Source organism: Coturnix japonica, chromosome 5 (genome assembly GCF_001577835.2).
Source record: "Coturnix japonica isolate 7356 chromosome 5, Coturnix japonica 2.1, whole genome shotgun sequence".
Classification (NCBI taxonomy): domain Eukaryota; kingdom Metazoa; phylum Chordata; class Aves; order Galliformes; family Phasianidae; genus Coturnix; species Coturnix japonica.
Genome location: NC_029520.1, coordinates 3,010,464 through 3,022,550, shown reverse-complemented (window position 1 = coordinate 3,022,550; position 12,087 = coordinate 3,010,464). Strand labels below are relative to the sequence as shown.

At 47.1% G+C, this 12,087-nt stretch overlaps 1 protein-coding gene across 1 annotated transcript in view; it reads left to right on the top strand.

Annotated features, from left to right (window-relative positions):
- Positions 1 to 1,794: 1,794 nt before the first annotated feature.
- The window catches only part of LGR4 (leucine rich repeat containing G protein-coupled receptor 4), a 56,929-nt gene continuing 46,636 nt past the window's right edge, over positions 1,795 to 12,087 (top strand). Inside the window, exon 1 of the mRNA XM_015863442.2 lies at positions 1,795 to 2,343. Coding sequence (XP_015718928.1) covers positions 2,159 to 2,343 — 185 coding nt within the window. The 5' untranslated portion in view covers positions 1,795 to 2,158. The remainder of the gene's footprint in view (positions 2,344 to 12,087) is intronic.

Genomic DNA, 12,087 nt, shown 5'->3' with positions numbered 1-12,087 from the left:
TTTTAGAACAATATTACTATGTGAGGTGTGTGGGACTTGCTTCAAACAAATCCTGCGTCTGTTTAATTCTGTTGCTTGATGTATTGATAATTTTTTTTCCTACCAAGAAAGTCTTTAATAAAAACCCTGGAGTAATATTGATATATTTTATATTCAGACTTCTGACTTATATTCAGATGATACATCCTATTGAGAAAAGTTAGTTAAACAACCATTTTCTCCCTCAGTGCTTCGTTTCCTTCAACCTCTCGCATTGTTTATGGTAGTATCGCACTTTCCTGACCAGTTAAATGAGTTGATACCATAGGAGACAAACATGGTTATTTAAGTTACCAATGTTTAAAAAGTCAGCGGATTTTTGTCCATCCCATGTCTAAGGATTTAAAGAAGGTAAGTTGCTCCGTGTTTCTGATTTCTCCTTGCTTATCTAGAGACTAAATCTACAGAACGAAGTGGTTGGGTGAAGGGAAGGAACCCACCAACAATAAGTCATCATCTTCCTGAACGCTGCCTTTGGCTTGTGTACTTCCAGAGGTAAGTAAAATCACCTGCACGTGGTTCTTATCTAATAACAGCTCTGCTTTCCTGCTGGAGCAGCACAGTGGCATTGTCTGAGCAAAATCTAATCTGAGGGGGGAGACGGGCTGGCTGGCAGCAGTGCAGTCACCGCAGCTCTCAGCTGCTTCCAGGGGCAGTGAGGTGAAGCGCAGCATTTGGTGATTTATTATGTTAGGTGTATTTCAATAGCATCTGGGAGTGCAGGATGCTATTGTGTTTTGCAGTATGCAGACACAGAGCAAACAATTTGGCTCCAGAGAGCCTCAGTCTGCCGCTAAGAAATCATGGGGCTTTATTGCTGACTGGTGCCATCACTGCTCAGCTCCAGGTGCTTCTATCACTGGGACGTTGCTGATGGGCCTCAGGCTTCATTTTGGGGGCTGCTTGTTGGAACTGGTGAGACCTCATCTTTCAACTGCCATCATTCTGAAGCCGTCTGAGTGCAAGTTTTGGTGACATCCGTAGCTGAATAAAACGTACCCATTATTTTCCATCCCACAAGGCCCCTCCTGCAGCCATTATGTGCGGGCAGTGGAGTGAGACCATTGGCACAAGGTAAGCGCTCACCTGTTCTTCTTTTCCAGATGGAAAAACAAGCGCTTTTCCTTATTTGCTTTGGTTTAGATGTGATGTAGTTACACATGTAGGACCTTTTAATGCATCTGCATTGGGTATGTTGGGTAAAAACTGGAAGAAACCATGAGCTTGAGGACATGTGTCCTTTTTTTCCCCTGTTTGCTCAGAAAACGGGCAATGTGGCATTGTGGGGAGGATCTGTGCATGGTTTCTTCATTAGGAGAGTGGTTAGGCGCTGGAACAGGCTGCCCAGGGAGGTTGTGGATGCCCCGTCCTTGGAGGTGTTCAAGACCAGGTTGGACGGGGCCCTGGGCAACCTGATCTAGTAAAGGTGTATGTTTGGTGGCCCTGCCAGGCAGGGGGGTTGGAACTACATGATCCTTGAGGTCCCTTCCAACCCGGGTCATTCTGTGTGTGCTGGTACCACCGGGCTGTGGCACGTCGCTCAGCCCGGCACCGCCCTCAGCGCCCCGTGTCCCGCTCCACCGCCTGAGGCGCCCGACTCCGCCTCAGCTCCGCCGGCTCCGTGCCGTGTGAGGCCGAGTCCCCGCCCCGTCCTTGGCCGCTCCCCCGCCTCTTTCTGCATATTCATCGGCCCCGCGGCCCCCCTACCCACCAATAGGAGCGGGGGGGCGGCCGCCTGGTTAGCATACGCACCTCGGCGCTGGGCGCAGAGCTGCAGCCGCCGCTCGCAGGGACCGAGGCCGGGAGGGGCGGGGGCGCCGAGCTGCTCCGCTCCGCTCCGTGCCGCGCTCCGCGTCCGCCCCGCGGTCCGCTGGCCATGGCCGCCCCCGCGCCCTACCTGCGGCGCTGAGGAGCGGCCGGACGGGGCGGCGCCGGACTCGGAGACCGGGGAGGGTTTTTTGTCCACCTCCGCGGTGCTGTTCTCTTATTTATTTTTTTGTTGTTGTTGTAATTTTTTATTTTTTTTTTTTTCTCTTTAAATCGCGTATCTTTATTTGAATTCTATTTTATTTTCTCCTTCGCGGCGGGGCCGTGCCGCGCTGCGGTGCGGGGCCCTGCGATGCGGTGCCTCGCTCTGCTCGGCCTCGTCGCCTGGGGCCTGGGCAGCTCGGCCGGGCCCAGCGGCGGGGCCTCCCCTCCGCCCTGCCCGGCCTCCTGCAGCTGCGACGGGGACCGAGGAGTGGACTGCTCCGGGCGGGGGCTGGCCGCCGTGCCGCCGGGACTCAGCGCCTTCACGCACGCACTGTGAGTCGGGGAGCTGAGCCGGGGGGGGGCCGTGGTGGGAGCGGGGCCCGCGGTGCCTCCGGAGCTGTGCGGTGTGAGGTTTCCAGCGTTGGAGGTGGGGAACAGGAGCTGCGGCGGCTCGGTTCGCCCGGCTCCCCCTCGTAGGGCTGTGTGGTGAAATATGGAATCGCTGTGTCCTCGCTGCCTGATGTCGGTTCTTCGGCCGCGCAGCCACAATGTAACTAAAGAGTTACAGCTTGAGCTCCGTATTGCCGTGCAGGTCAGCGCTCGGAGAGCTCGTGTGTGCATTGCGATGTGTTGTTTCTGAGTGGTTGTACCCGAGCTGGCACTCTCCAGCTGTCTCGTGTTTTGTGATCGTAAAGGATGCCGTTGGTCCCTGTTTGTTTGCTTTTTATTGTTGTTATTATTCTTCTTTTCCGCTTATTTGCAGCACGAAAACTGGGTGCCTTCGCGATAGTACTGCGCTTGAGTGAGACTCTTGTAGCAAGGCCACTGGAAGTTCAGGACACGCAAGCAATAGGAAGCTCATTTCCGAACCTGCTCTGGCTGCACCAGGAGAGCTGGGCGAGTGTGTACTGTGCAAAGAAAGAAATACAACCAAATCACTCCCTCCAGCTGACACATCTGTGTCATGGCAAAGCGTCTTAGCGATGTGCAGAGAAGAAAGCTTTTTGTGCTCTATGTCAGGCAGCACGGTGATGCTAGGAAATCCCCTTAGTGCTGCTACGGGGCTTGTTGTGATTACAGCCATGGGAGCAGGGTCTGTAGCACTGAGATGGCTCAGAACAGGTTGGCAAACATTGTTCTGTGGTAAAGGAACAAATATATGGCTGTGTTTTGGCACTGGCGGTTGGTTGAGAGCTGTTGATGAGAAGGCAGCACATTAGGGGTACTGTATCAAAGCAGCAGGTCTTTGCTTTTAAATCAGGAGAGATAGAGCTCGAATGGTGAGAGTTTAAGGCTTGCTTCCAACTGGGGGCATCTTAGCAAAGGGATTTTGGTAGGTACAGAGGTGTGGCTGCATTGGATCTGAGCTGTCTGGAGGTCTGGATAGGCTGGATGGAGGAATGTGGAGGGAGTCGGGAGGATACGACCAGGGCTAATTAGCTGATGCTTCTACTGTGGGCGGCCATTTGTTCCATATAATTTAGGTAGGTGTTTATGCAACTCTTAATTACCAGCTGCCCTGTTTTGTGTTTATGAAGGTAGCGATTCTGCTTTGTTGCAATGTAACTGTCACGCAGTGAGCTGATACGCCTGGGCAGTAATGCTGAGGTGGTTGGTGGTGGCGGTGGTTTGGCTTTTGTAGTCAGCGCAGCACATTGCTGAGCCTTGCTCTGACACTTCATGTGCTATGTGCTAGAAAACATTTGTGTTCATGGAAAGAAGCCATGGTGGGTCACATTCATGGTGCTGCTTTGAGAACTGGAATTCTAGTTTGGGGCTTAATGCTACTAGCGTGAGTGTTTTGCAGGAGACAGAAAGAGGGTAGTTCTGGGTAATGGCTTCAGGGACATCTGAAATGGGCCTGGCTGCTACCAGAGGCATGCAGGACAGCCATCTGTCCCACAGGCCTTTTGTGAACTAACCCCGCAATTGCCTCTTGGTTTTGTTTTGAACACTCCAGTTTTACTGTCTGTGTTACAGTGTTGCCTTCTTCCATTGCCTCCCAAAAGGCTGGATCTTATTTACTCGGTTTTCCCCCAGAGATGGGTGTTCAGGATGAAGCAGCCCTCTAGTCTGCTGGTCTCCGTAATCCACGTACCCTGCAGTCAGGTGTGGGTTACACCAGAGCTTCCTGAGATGAAGATGTCACAGTGAGGAAGGATCCTATTCGACCCCATTGTCATGCAGGTTGTTCCAGCAGCAGCAGAGGGCTGATTGCCTTCTTTTTAGCTCACAGAGGGTGCAGGAGTACCTCCCCTGTCTCGCGTTTGAGTTAATTTCCTGCTGTGTTTATGTATAAACGGCAAAATTATATGGTGCTGTTTGGATTCAGCAGAATGCGCGGGTTTCTTTTTTTTTTTTCTTTGCAGAATGGTACTGAAATACAGTGGGTAGATGTGAGTTTTCTTCCTCTAACACACCAGGTTACCTGCCTGCCACGCTCTGCATCCCCTGGCGGAGGCTCAGGGGATGCCATCTAGCACAGCTGTTATGGTGAGAAGAAAGGATGTCCAGACACAGCCCGGGGTCTGGAAAGTGTAGCTTAATTGCTGTCCTCCTGAGATAGGGAGGCCTTATCTAATGAGAGGTTTGAAGGTTTTACAGTTACTCCGTTTAGTTTTTCACTTGCCTGTGCAATATACCAGTGATAGGCTGGCAAGTAATAAAAGCTTGTTCTGTCTTCCAGAACCAGGGAACGAAGCTGACCTGTTCCTTACTCCTCATTTCTAAAGGTCTGCAGACAGCCCTCTGTCTCTCCCCTGGGTGTCCTTCTGGCCCTGGTGCTGTAGGCCCCTGGTTTGCTGGGAACCCTTCTATGCAATTTGTTGCTGTTTCTAAGTTAGCTGCGTATTTTTATCCTTTGAATGTTTTCTATTGGCAGCAAACTCGATGTTTGGCTGCTACCCCTCTTTTCCTTTTTTTTTTTTCCCTCCCAGAAAAAGGCCCGGTGCCCTACCGTAACACGTGATTTGTCAGGTCCTTGGCTTTTACTTTGCATGTTGAGGTCACGTATATCAGCAATATGTCCATTTCTTGTTGGGTGCTTACTGGCAGGGGCTCGTAAATGTGACTTGGGGAACAGATACCAAGATAAGTCTGTGGCATGGCAAAAAAAGAAGTTGGACTTCAGTGCAAGCAGGTTTGTGCTGGTAAATAATTAGCTCTGCAGTTCTCCAGAGGAATTTGCTGGTAACTCTCCGCCTGAGATGGAAAATATGGAAGCTGTAGTAGAAGGGCTCAAAAACAAAGCAGAACCCGAAGAAACTTCCTTCTGCGAGGATCTTTGTTTTGTGTTCTCTATGTCTTCTAAGCCAGCAATTCTTGCAGGACAAAAGCTCTTATTTACCCGGAGAAAATTACTGGCCTGGATTTCAGAAAGGCTGAGCACCCATCCTCCTTTCAGAGGGAATGGGAGCTCAGTGTCTGCTTGTGCTCTTTCCTCCTCTCTGCTGCCCTGACTCTCTTTCCTAATGCTCATCCTCACTTTGGGAACGGGCATGAGCCCATGTGGTGTTTATGGTCTGGAGAATTTGCAAACAGCTCAGGTTTGCCTGCTGCTTGTTTTGCAAATAGGCGAGGTAGCAAGGTGGCTGCCGGCTGGTTTGCCTCAGCGTTGCTCCATCAGGAGGGTTGGGTTTTGGGCTGCAGCTTGGTGGGTTTGAGGGTCTTTGGAATGACAGAAGATCCAAAGCAGTTGGGAGAGGAACTGGAGAAATATGTCATCCTAGCAATAGGTGAGAGAGGTGGGAGAAGATAGGCAGGATAGGGTAAGACAGGAGGAGAAAACATGGAAAAGAGACGAATGGTCAGTTCAGGCACTGAGGATGCAGATGTTAAGGGACCCATGTAAACAGCTTTCAGCAGCGTTTCCCATGTCAGGGGTCCTGGCTGTCCTCCCTGCCTGGTTGTCTCACCGTCTGCTGCAGCACTGACCCAGGATTTTGCTGTAGGGAAATTCTCATACCTGCCTTTCAAGTACTGCTGCAGTTTTTTGATAAGACATTCTCCAGCTGTGGTCTGAACAGAGATTTCTGGTCATGTGATATTGGGTTTTTTTTTGCTGTTTCCCACCCCAGTGGATCCCTTTTAGGAATGTCATTGCAGTTGTTAGCGTTACCTTTGTAACCTGGAGGCAGCCAGCAGTGGTGGGTGTGGAAATGGGTGCAGCCATGAACATGGTGGTAGTTTGGTTGGGGCTGGGGATGCCCCATCCCTGGCAGCAGCCAAGGCTGGGCTTGTAGGGGCTCTGAGCACCTGCTGGGGCTGTGGGTGTGCACTGTAGGGAAGTCAGACTAGGCGACCTGTAAAGATCCCTTCCAACTCAAGTGATTCTGTGATCAAATCAGGAGCATCTACCATGTGTCGGTGCCTGGAAAGTGTAATTAAATCATGCAGAAATGGCTTGTGATCTACCTGGCAAAAGAACTGACCTTGTTTTTAAGAGTGCTGAGTTACTGCTGCCGTCAGTGCCTTGTGCTGAAGTAGGAAGTTTCTGGTATTTTCAGATCTTACATCACGTGTTTGAGAACACGTAACCAAAACAACAGAATGCATTTCATTTTGGTGTTGGGCAATTTGACTGTTACAGGACTGTCACTCAGATGTGGTCTGCAGAAGCTGTACGGGAGATGCCGCCATCTGGTAAGAGAAGGAGTGCTAATTCTTTTCCTTGAGGAAAAAAATGGAAAGAATTTGTGAAGTTGTGAAGAGTACCCTGAAAAATGAGGCCTTTGCAGTGAACCACTGTGCTCACCGCAGTTTCTTATTCAAATAGGATGGCTTTTTTTTAAGCACCGTACCTCCTCCTTTTCTCTCCCCAGACCAATCCTGGAGGAGCGCTGGGTCTCACATGTGTTATCTTCACTCCAAAAGCTTAGTGAAAATGTGTTTGGGCTTTTAAATGGTGCACAATTAACAGTGAATCACAACTGGCTGTGCAGTTTCTGAAGTATGCAGGGGAGGCCTAAACCTGTTTAATTTGGCTTAATGATGCTGCAGACACGGTCGTGCATTTTATAACCTTGTCCTGTGAAAATGTGGGGTTTTTTTTGGGAGTTTTCCCATTACCTTCTTGACATGTGCACAGCTGCACATGAATAGTCTGACCTCAACGGGGAGAGTAGCATGGCCGTGCTTTCAATAGGCCTGTTACTACTAGGAAAACATATGGGATGTTTCAGTCCTGTCTTTGCAGGCAGCATACAGGGTCTGCTTCTTGGTAGAGATGCTGCATCCAGCCTTCACTTGGCTCTTTCATGTTATAAAAGCTTGGAAGCAGCTATCCTCTTTTTCATGGAATCATAGCGTGGCTTCTAGTTGGAAAGGACCTCACGGAGCTCCAACCCATCTGCCATGGGCTGGCTGCCCCCCAGCTCGAGGTGCCCAGGGTTCTATCCACCTGGCATTGGGAACCTCCAGCCCATGGGCACCCATAGCTTCTGGGCAGCAGTGCCAGGGCCTCAGCACCCTCCAAGTGAGCAATTACTGCCCAGCGTCTAACCTCAACCTCCCCTCTTGCAGTTTAAAGCTGTTCCCCCTTGTCCTGTCGCTATCGGACCATGTCAAATGATTCTTTGATTCTGTGATTCTAACTGGAACGCTTGGGTTTAACAAGGGAAAAGAAGTAAAATGGATTTGCTAATATTGACCAAACTGTTAATATTTTACAGAACTGGTGTGACTTTAGCTTGGTGTAGAAAATCCATGTCTTTTCCAAGGGCAAATTTGCTGGCACTGTGCTGAGTGTTTAGTGGAGACTAAATTTCTTGTATACCCGGCTTCAAGTAATGACCTATTCAGAACTTACTTACTCTTGCTTGAAATCTCTGTTCCAGAAGTTTCAAGGAGTTTGTTTACGTGTTTGTTTGTTTTTCACCATCTTTCCCACAAAACCCCAGGCCAGAAAAGTGCAGTTAGGAATTTTAAGCAGGGTTTTGAGGATAATAAACAGCAGTTGTTCATGGCTTCAGTCTCTGCAATTGCATAGCAAAGCCGATGTTTCCTTTTTAGAGTCTCTCCTGAGTAATCGTGCCAGTAAACTAAATCTGAAGTGTGTTTGCAAGAGAAGACCGTCGTTTAAACAACAGCATGTCAGAAATCCTGCTCGAGATTAGGACTGCCTGTACTGTTGCTGGCTCTTCATTCACACGAAACAATTTTTTGTGCCCTAGTAACTAACCACACCGGTGGGAAAAGTACTGTAACACACATTGGGGTGATGCATATATCTCAATAGTCTGGATTTTTGTCTAACCAAGTTCACCCTGCAGTTCCATCAGGCAAAGCACATTACCATCTCGGTTGATTTGGTGCCATCAGCAATGGAAAACGGAATGATAACAGGAACATCAAAAATATCCTCCTTAATGCCATTATTTGCAGCACTGAGGTTTCAGTGTCCTGTCAGTGTCTGAGGGGTGTCATGTGCAAGTACCAAAGTAATCACCAAGTTAAAGAACTCTGCCTAATCTGGGCAATGTGAAATCATCTTCCTCCATGAGCTTCAGTTGTGAGAACACACAGTTAGGAATGTCTGCCCGCTACTCTCCCCAGCATGGAGTTCCCTATTTGCTGAGAGCACCGCTGTACATTGAGCTTTTTTCCTACAGCCTTGGAGTAGTAAATATTGGTCATGACAAAAAATGGGTATGTGCTTGCCTACGTGGATCTCTTAGAATGGTAAACGCCCAACATTTACTTTCCAAACTTCAGGTGCCTTTTTAAGTAAGAGTTGGTGCCTTTTTTCCCCTGTCGGTGTTGTGGTGTTCATGGTTACGTGTGTTCTCCAGCTTGCTTGCCTTCAACAGGTATGAGCTAAACATGAATTTCCCTATCACTCTCCAAACTCTGAAGGAGTACATGCTCTGTATGTGCTTTATGTTGTAAAAGCACTTAGCACCTAGTTTATTTTTAGAGAATGTATGTAGGTCATCCAGGAAGCTTCGGCAAATAATAACTGAGTGTTTGTGTAATTAAAAAGGCAAACAAATGCTCTTGTGGTGCTGCCTTGCCAGCAACAAGGTATTGCTTGTGCCTTAGAAAGACTCTCTATGCTGGATACGCAACTCGTGTAGAAGGAGGAGATTCTTTTGCAGCTTTACCATCTTCCCAGGGTTGTGCAAATGACTTTCCTTGGGTTTTTGCACAACAGCCCAGGGCTTCTGAGGAAGGGCTGGACAAGTAGCTCAACTCACCTGTTCCCTTGTGTTACAGCCATTTGAACAAGATGGTTTCCTCCACGTAATGGTGGAAGCACAATGAGCACCTCAACTGTTGAAAATCTCAGGCGTATTTTTAAGCATTTTTTAACTGTAGAAAAGATGCTATCTGTGGAGAGATTAATGAGCAGTAAGTAAACTATGTTGGATCTGGGCTTGCAGAATGCAGTTTAACTGCTCTAGGTTTCAGCACACTCATTTAATTACTGGGTTACTGCATGTTTTCTCTGGGGGGTGGGAGTGTGTGTGTGTGTGTCTAGGGGAAGCCTGTATGTTTATACAAAGAGTATGAATGCAGTTTGGGGAAGCCATGTTTGGGTTGCCTAAACAATCTTGCTGCCTTAATTTCCCTTTAAGAAAGCTGTAGATAGGTCTTACTATCATTTGCACTCGATTACTTCAGTGTTAACTTTCCCTATGTGACTTAACATGCACAAGCTTAATTATTCTTTTCTGGCCTAGGGAGAGATTTCCTTCCAATAATTACCTTCACTGCCCTTTACCCTTCTGCACGTTCGTCTGTTTGGAGAAACAGCGTTGCTTGGAAAGCAATTCCAAACACAGCAGTGCCTGAAGCTGTCCTGGAAACGTAATTTATACCTTTTACATTTCATGTTAAGCTTCAGTTCACTGAAACAGAGCTGCTAGGTGTATAGAACTACCAAATTTCTCACTTAAATAAAGGCAGTAGGTACTTACCAGAAAAGCATTGGTTTGCACCTCCTTCTTATGCTGTACGTGAGGTGATTCAGGTGAATAGGAAATATAAATTAGCAAATAACTTCCATTAATTCAGCCATTTCTTTTTACAAGCAACTGCAGTTTAGTCATATACAATTTAAATGTCAAAAGAGCGTGACTCCATGTGTGATGAATGTGATGCAATATTGCCAGACTGATTGCTCCTGTGATAGCAAGGAAATACATATTTAATTCAGTGGAAATTTCTCAGGATTACATTGTTCTCATTGTTCATCGTTGGGTAGTTCCTTCCTTCAAATCTTTCTATTTTAAGGCAGTAGTAGTTAGGAATCATTTAAGTTGGGGAGAAAGTGCAGAATTAGTTCTAGCAGCTTTGTCTTCTGCAATTTTTATTAATCTGTGTGGTATACAAAATATATCACCCGGTATATCGAAGGGATGAGGACGCTGCCTTCCATGCCGTGTAACTGTACATAACTATTCTGTGTTAAAAAGTTCAGTTTGTGTTGGACCCCTGGGATATATAAGTGCCTGTATTAAGGTAAGATAGTCATTTAACTCTGCTATTAATTGCAGAGCAAATATGCTTGTAGAATGGGCTGTCTTCATACATGTGGGAAAGATCAAGTGCTTTGAATGTGACAAAGCTATGTATGCCTTTGCATTAAACTGCCTTCGTTATATCCTGGTGGTTGTTTACAACCAGACAAAACCAGAGGGATCACGTTGGTAAAGTTTTCTCACATTTTATTTTAAGGTTATTTTGTAAAGTTGTGGTGTTTCTGGTCATTTGCAGGATTACCCAGCCCTCCACTATGAGTTAAATAACTGCATATGCTTTATACTTGTCACATCTGGTGGTGACTCTAAAATGAGTTGGTGCTGGCATCCACCTTGTATCCATCAGAATCCTGCCTTCCTAGCAGCATAGCTTCTTCATCAGAACATAGTTCATATCAATCAGTTGGGCTTGAGATAAGAACTAGAGCATTTCCTTGCTCATTTGTTCATATGGTGAAGTGAAAACATATTCACGTTTCTTTTGTGTGGAGGTAGCTGAGGAGACAGGATCACAAGTCCAGTTTTGTTCATCTGTGAAATGCTTGCTGCCAGGAGGACACACAGCCAGGCTGGAAATGCAGGTAGATGACTTAGATTGCCTTCCGTGGGTCTCCTGCTTTTCCATCACATTAGATGTGTTTATATAAAGAATTGATCCCATGTACATGATTAAACTTGACAAGCCTTAATCTCTGTTGCAAAGAGTGTGGGCTAGATAGTTCATGTGGTAGGTCTTTGTTTTTCATGTAAATACTTGTGATGTTGGATTTGCATTAAGTATGCCGTTTTTCTCTTGACAGTCTAGTGATAAAAATCTACTTAGGTTTAAATAGTGTAGTCATGTGAGTGCTGAAGAAACTGAAGAAAGAACTTGACCTTTTCAATAAAGTTGCTCATAATTATGAGTGCTTTTTGGTCTCATTTATCTGTAATGGTGAGCAGTAGCTATCGGATTTAATCTTGTCAGAGAGTTTTCTGTGAAAGGTCTCATTCAAATTTATGAATTTTCTTTTGAGGAACTAGAAAACACACTAACTGTTCTAACTTAGGTTCTTGTGTCAGCAGTGGTAAGCATTATTATCTTTGGTTCATATCAGGGGAGAATTAAGAAGGCCAGAGCTCTACTGCTGAATGCACAAGTATTTGGTCAGGGCTGTGACTCCTAACCGAGCTGAGCTGGCAGGCTGCTCTGATGTGCAGATGTTGTGCCAGCAGGATACCTTGTGTGCTGATGCAGCTTGTTCTGCTGGGAACGCAGGCACCAAGAAGCGCTTCACCAGCCTATGCAGCCACTGTGCTGGCAAAGCAGGCTGTGTTGTTTTATGCTTTTAGGCCATGGTTGTGTAGGTAGTGAGAGCCGTCAGTGCCGGGTGCTGGGCTGTGACTAGCGAGAGGCAGGTCTTCCCCTTTGTGTGGCCTGTTCTGGGACTTTTTTGGGTGTGGGAGGGAGGAGTTGAGTCTTTTTTAGCTTTTTTTTTTAACACTATATTATAGAAGTGGCATTTGTTACCTCCACTGTAACTTGGGTTCTGCTGGGAGAGGACAAGGGGGAATGGTTTCAGATTCAGGCCCGTCCTTGGAGACATGCAATGTCAGG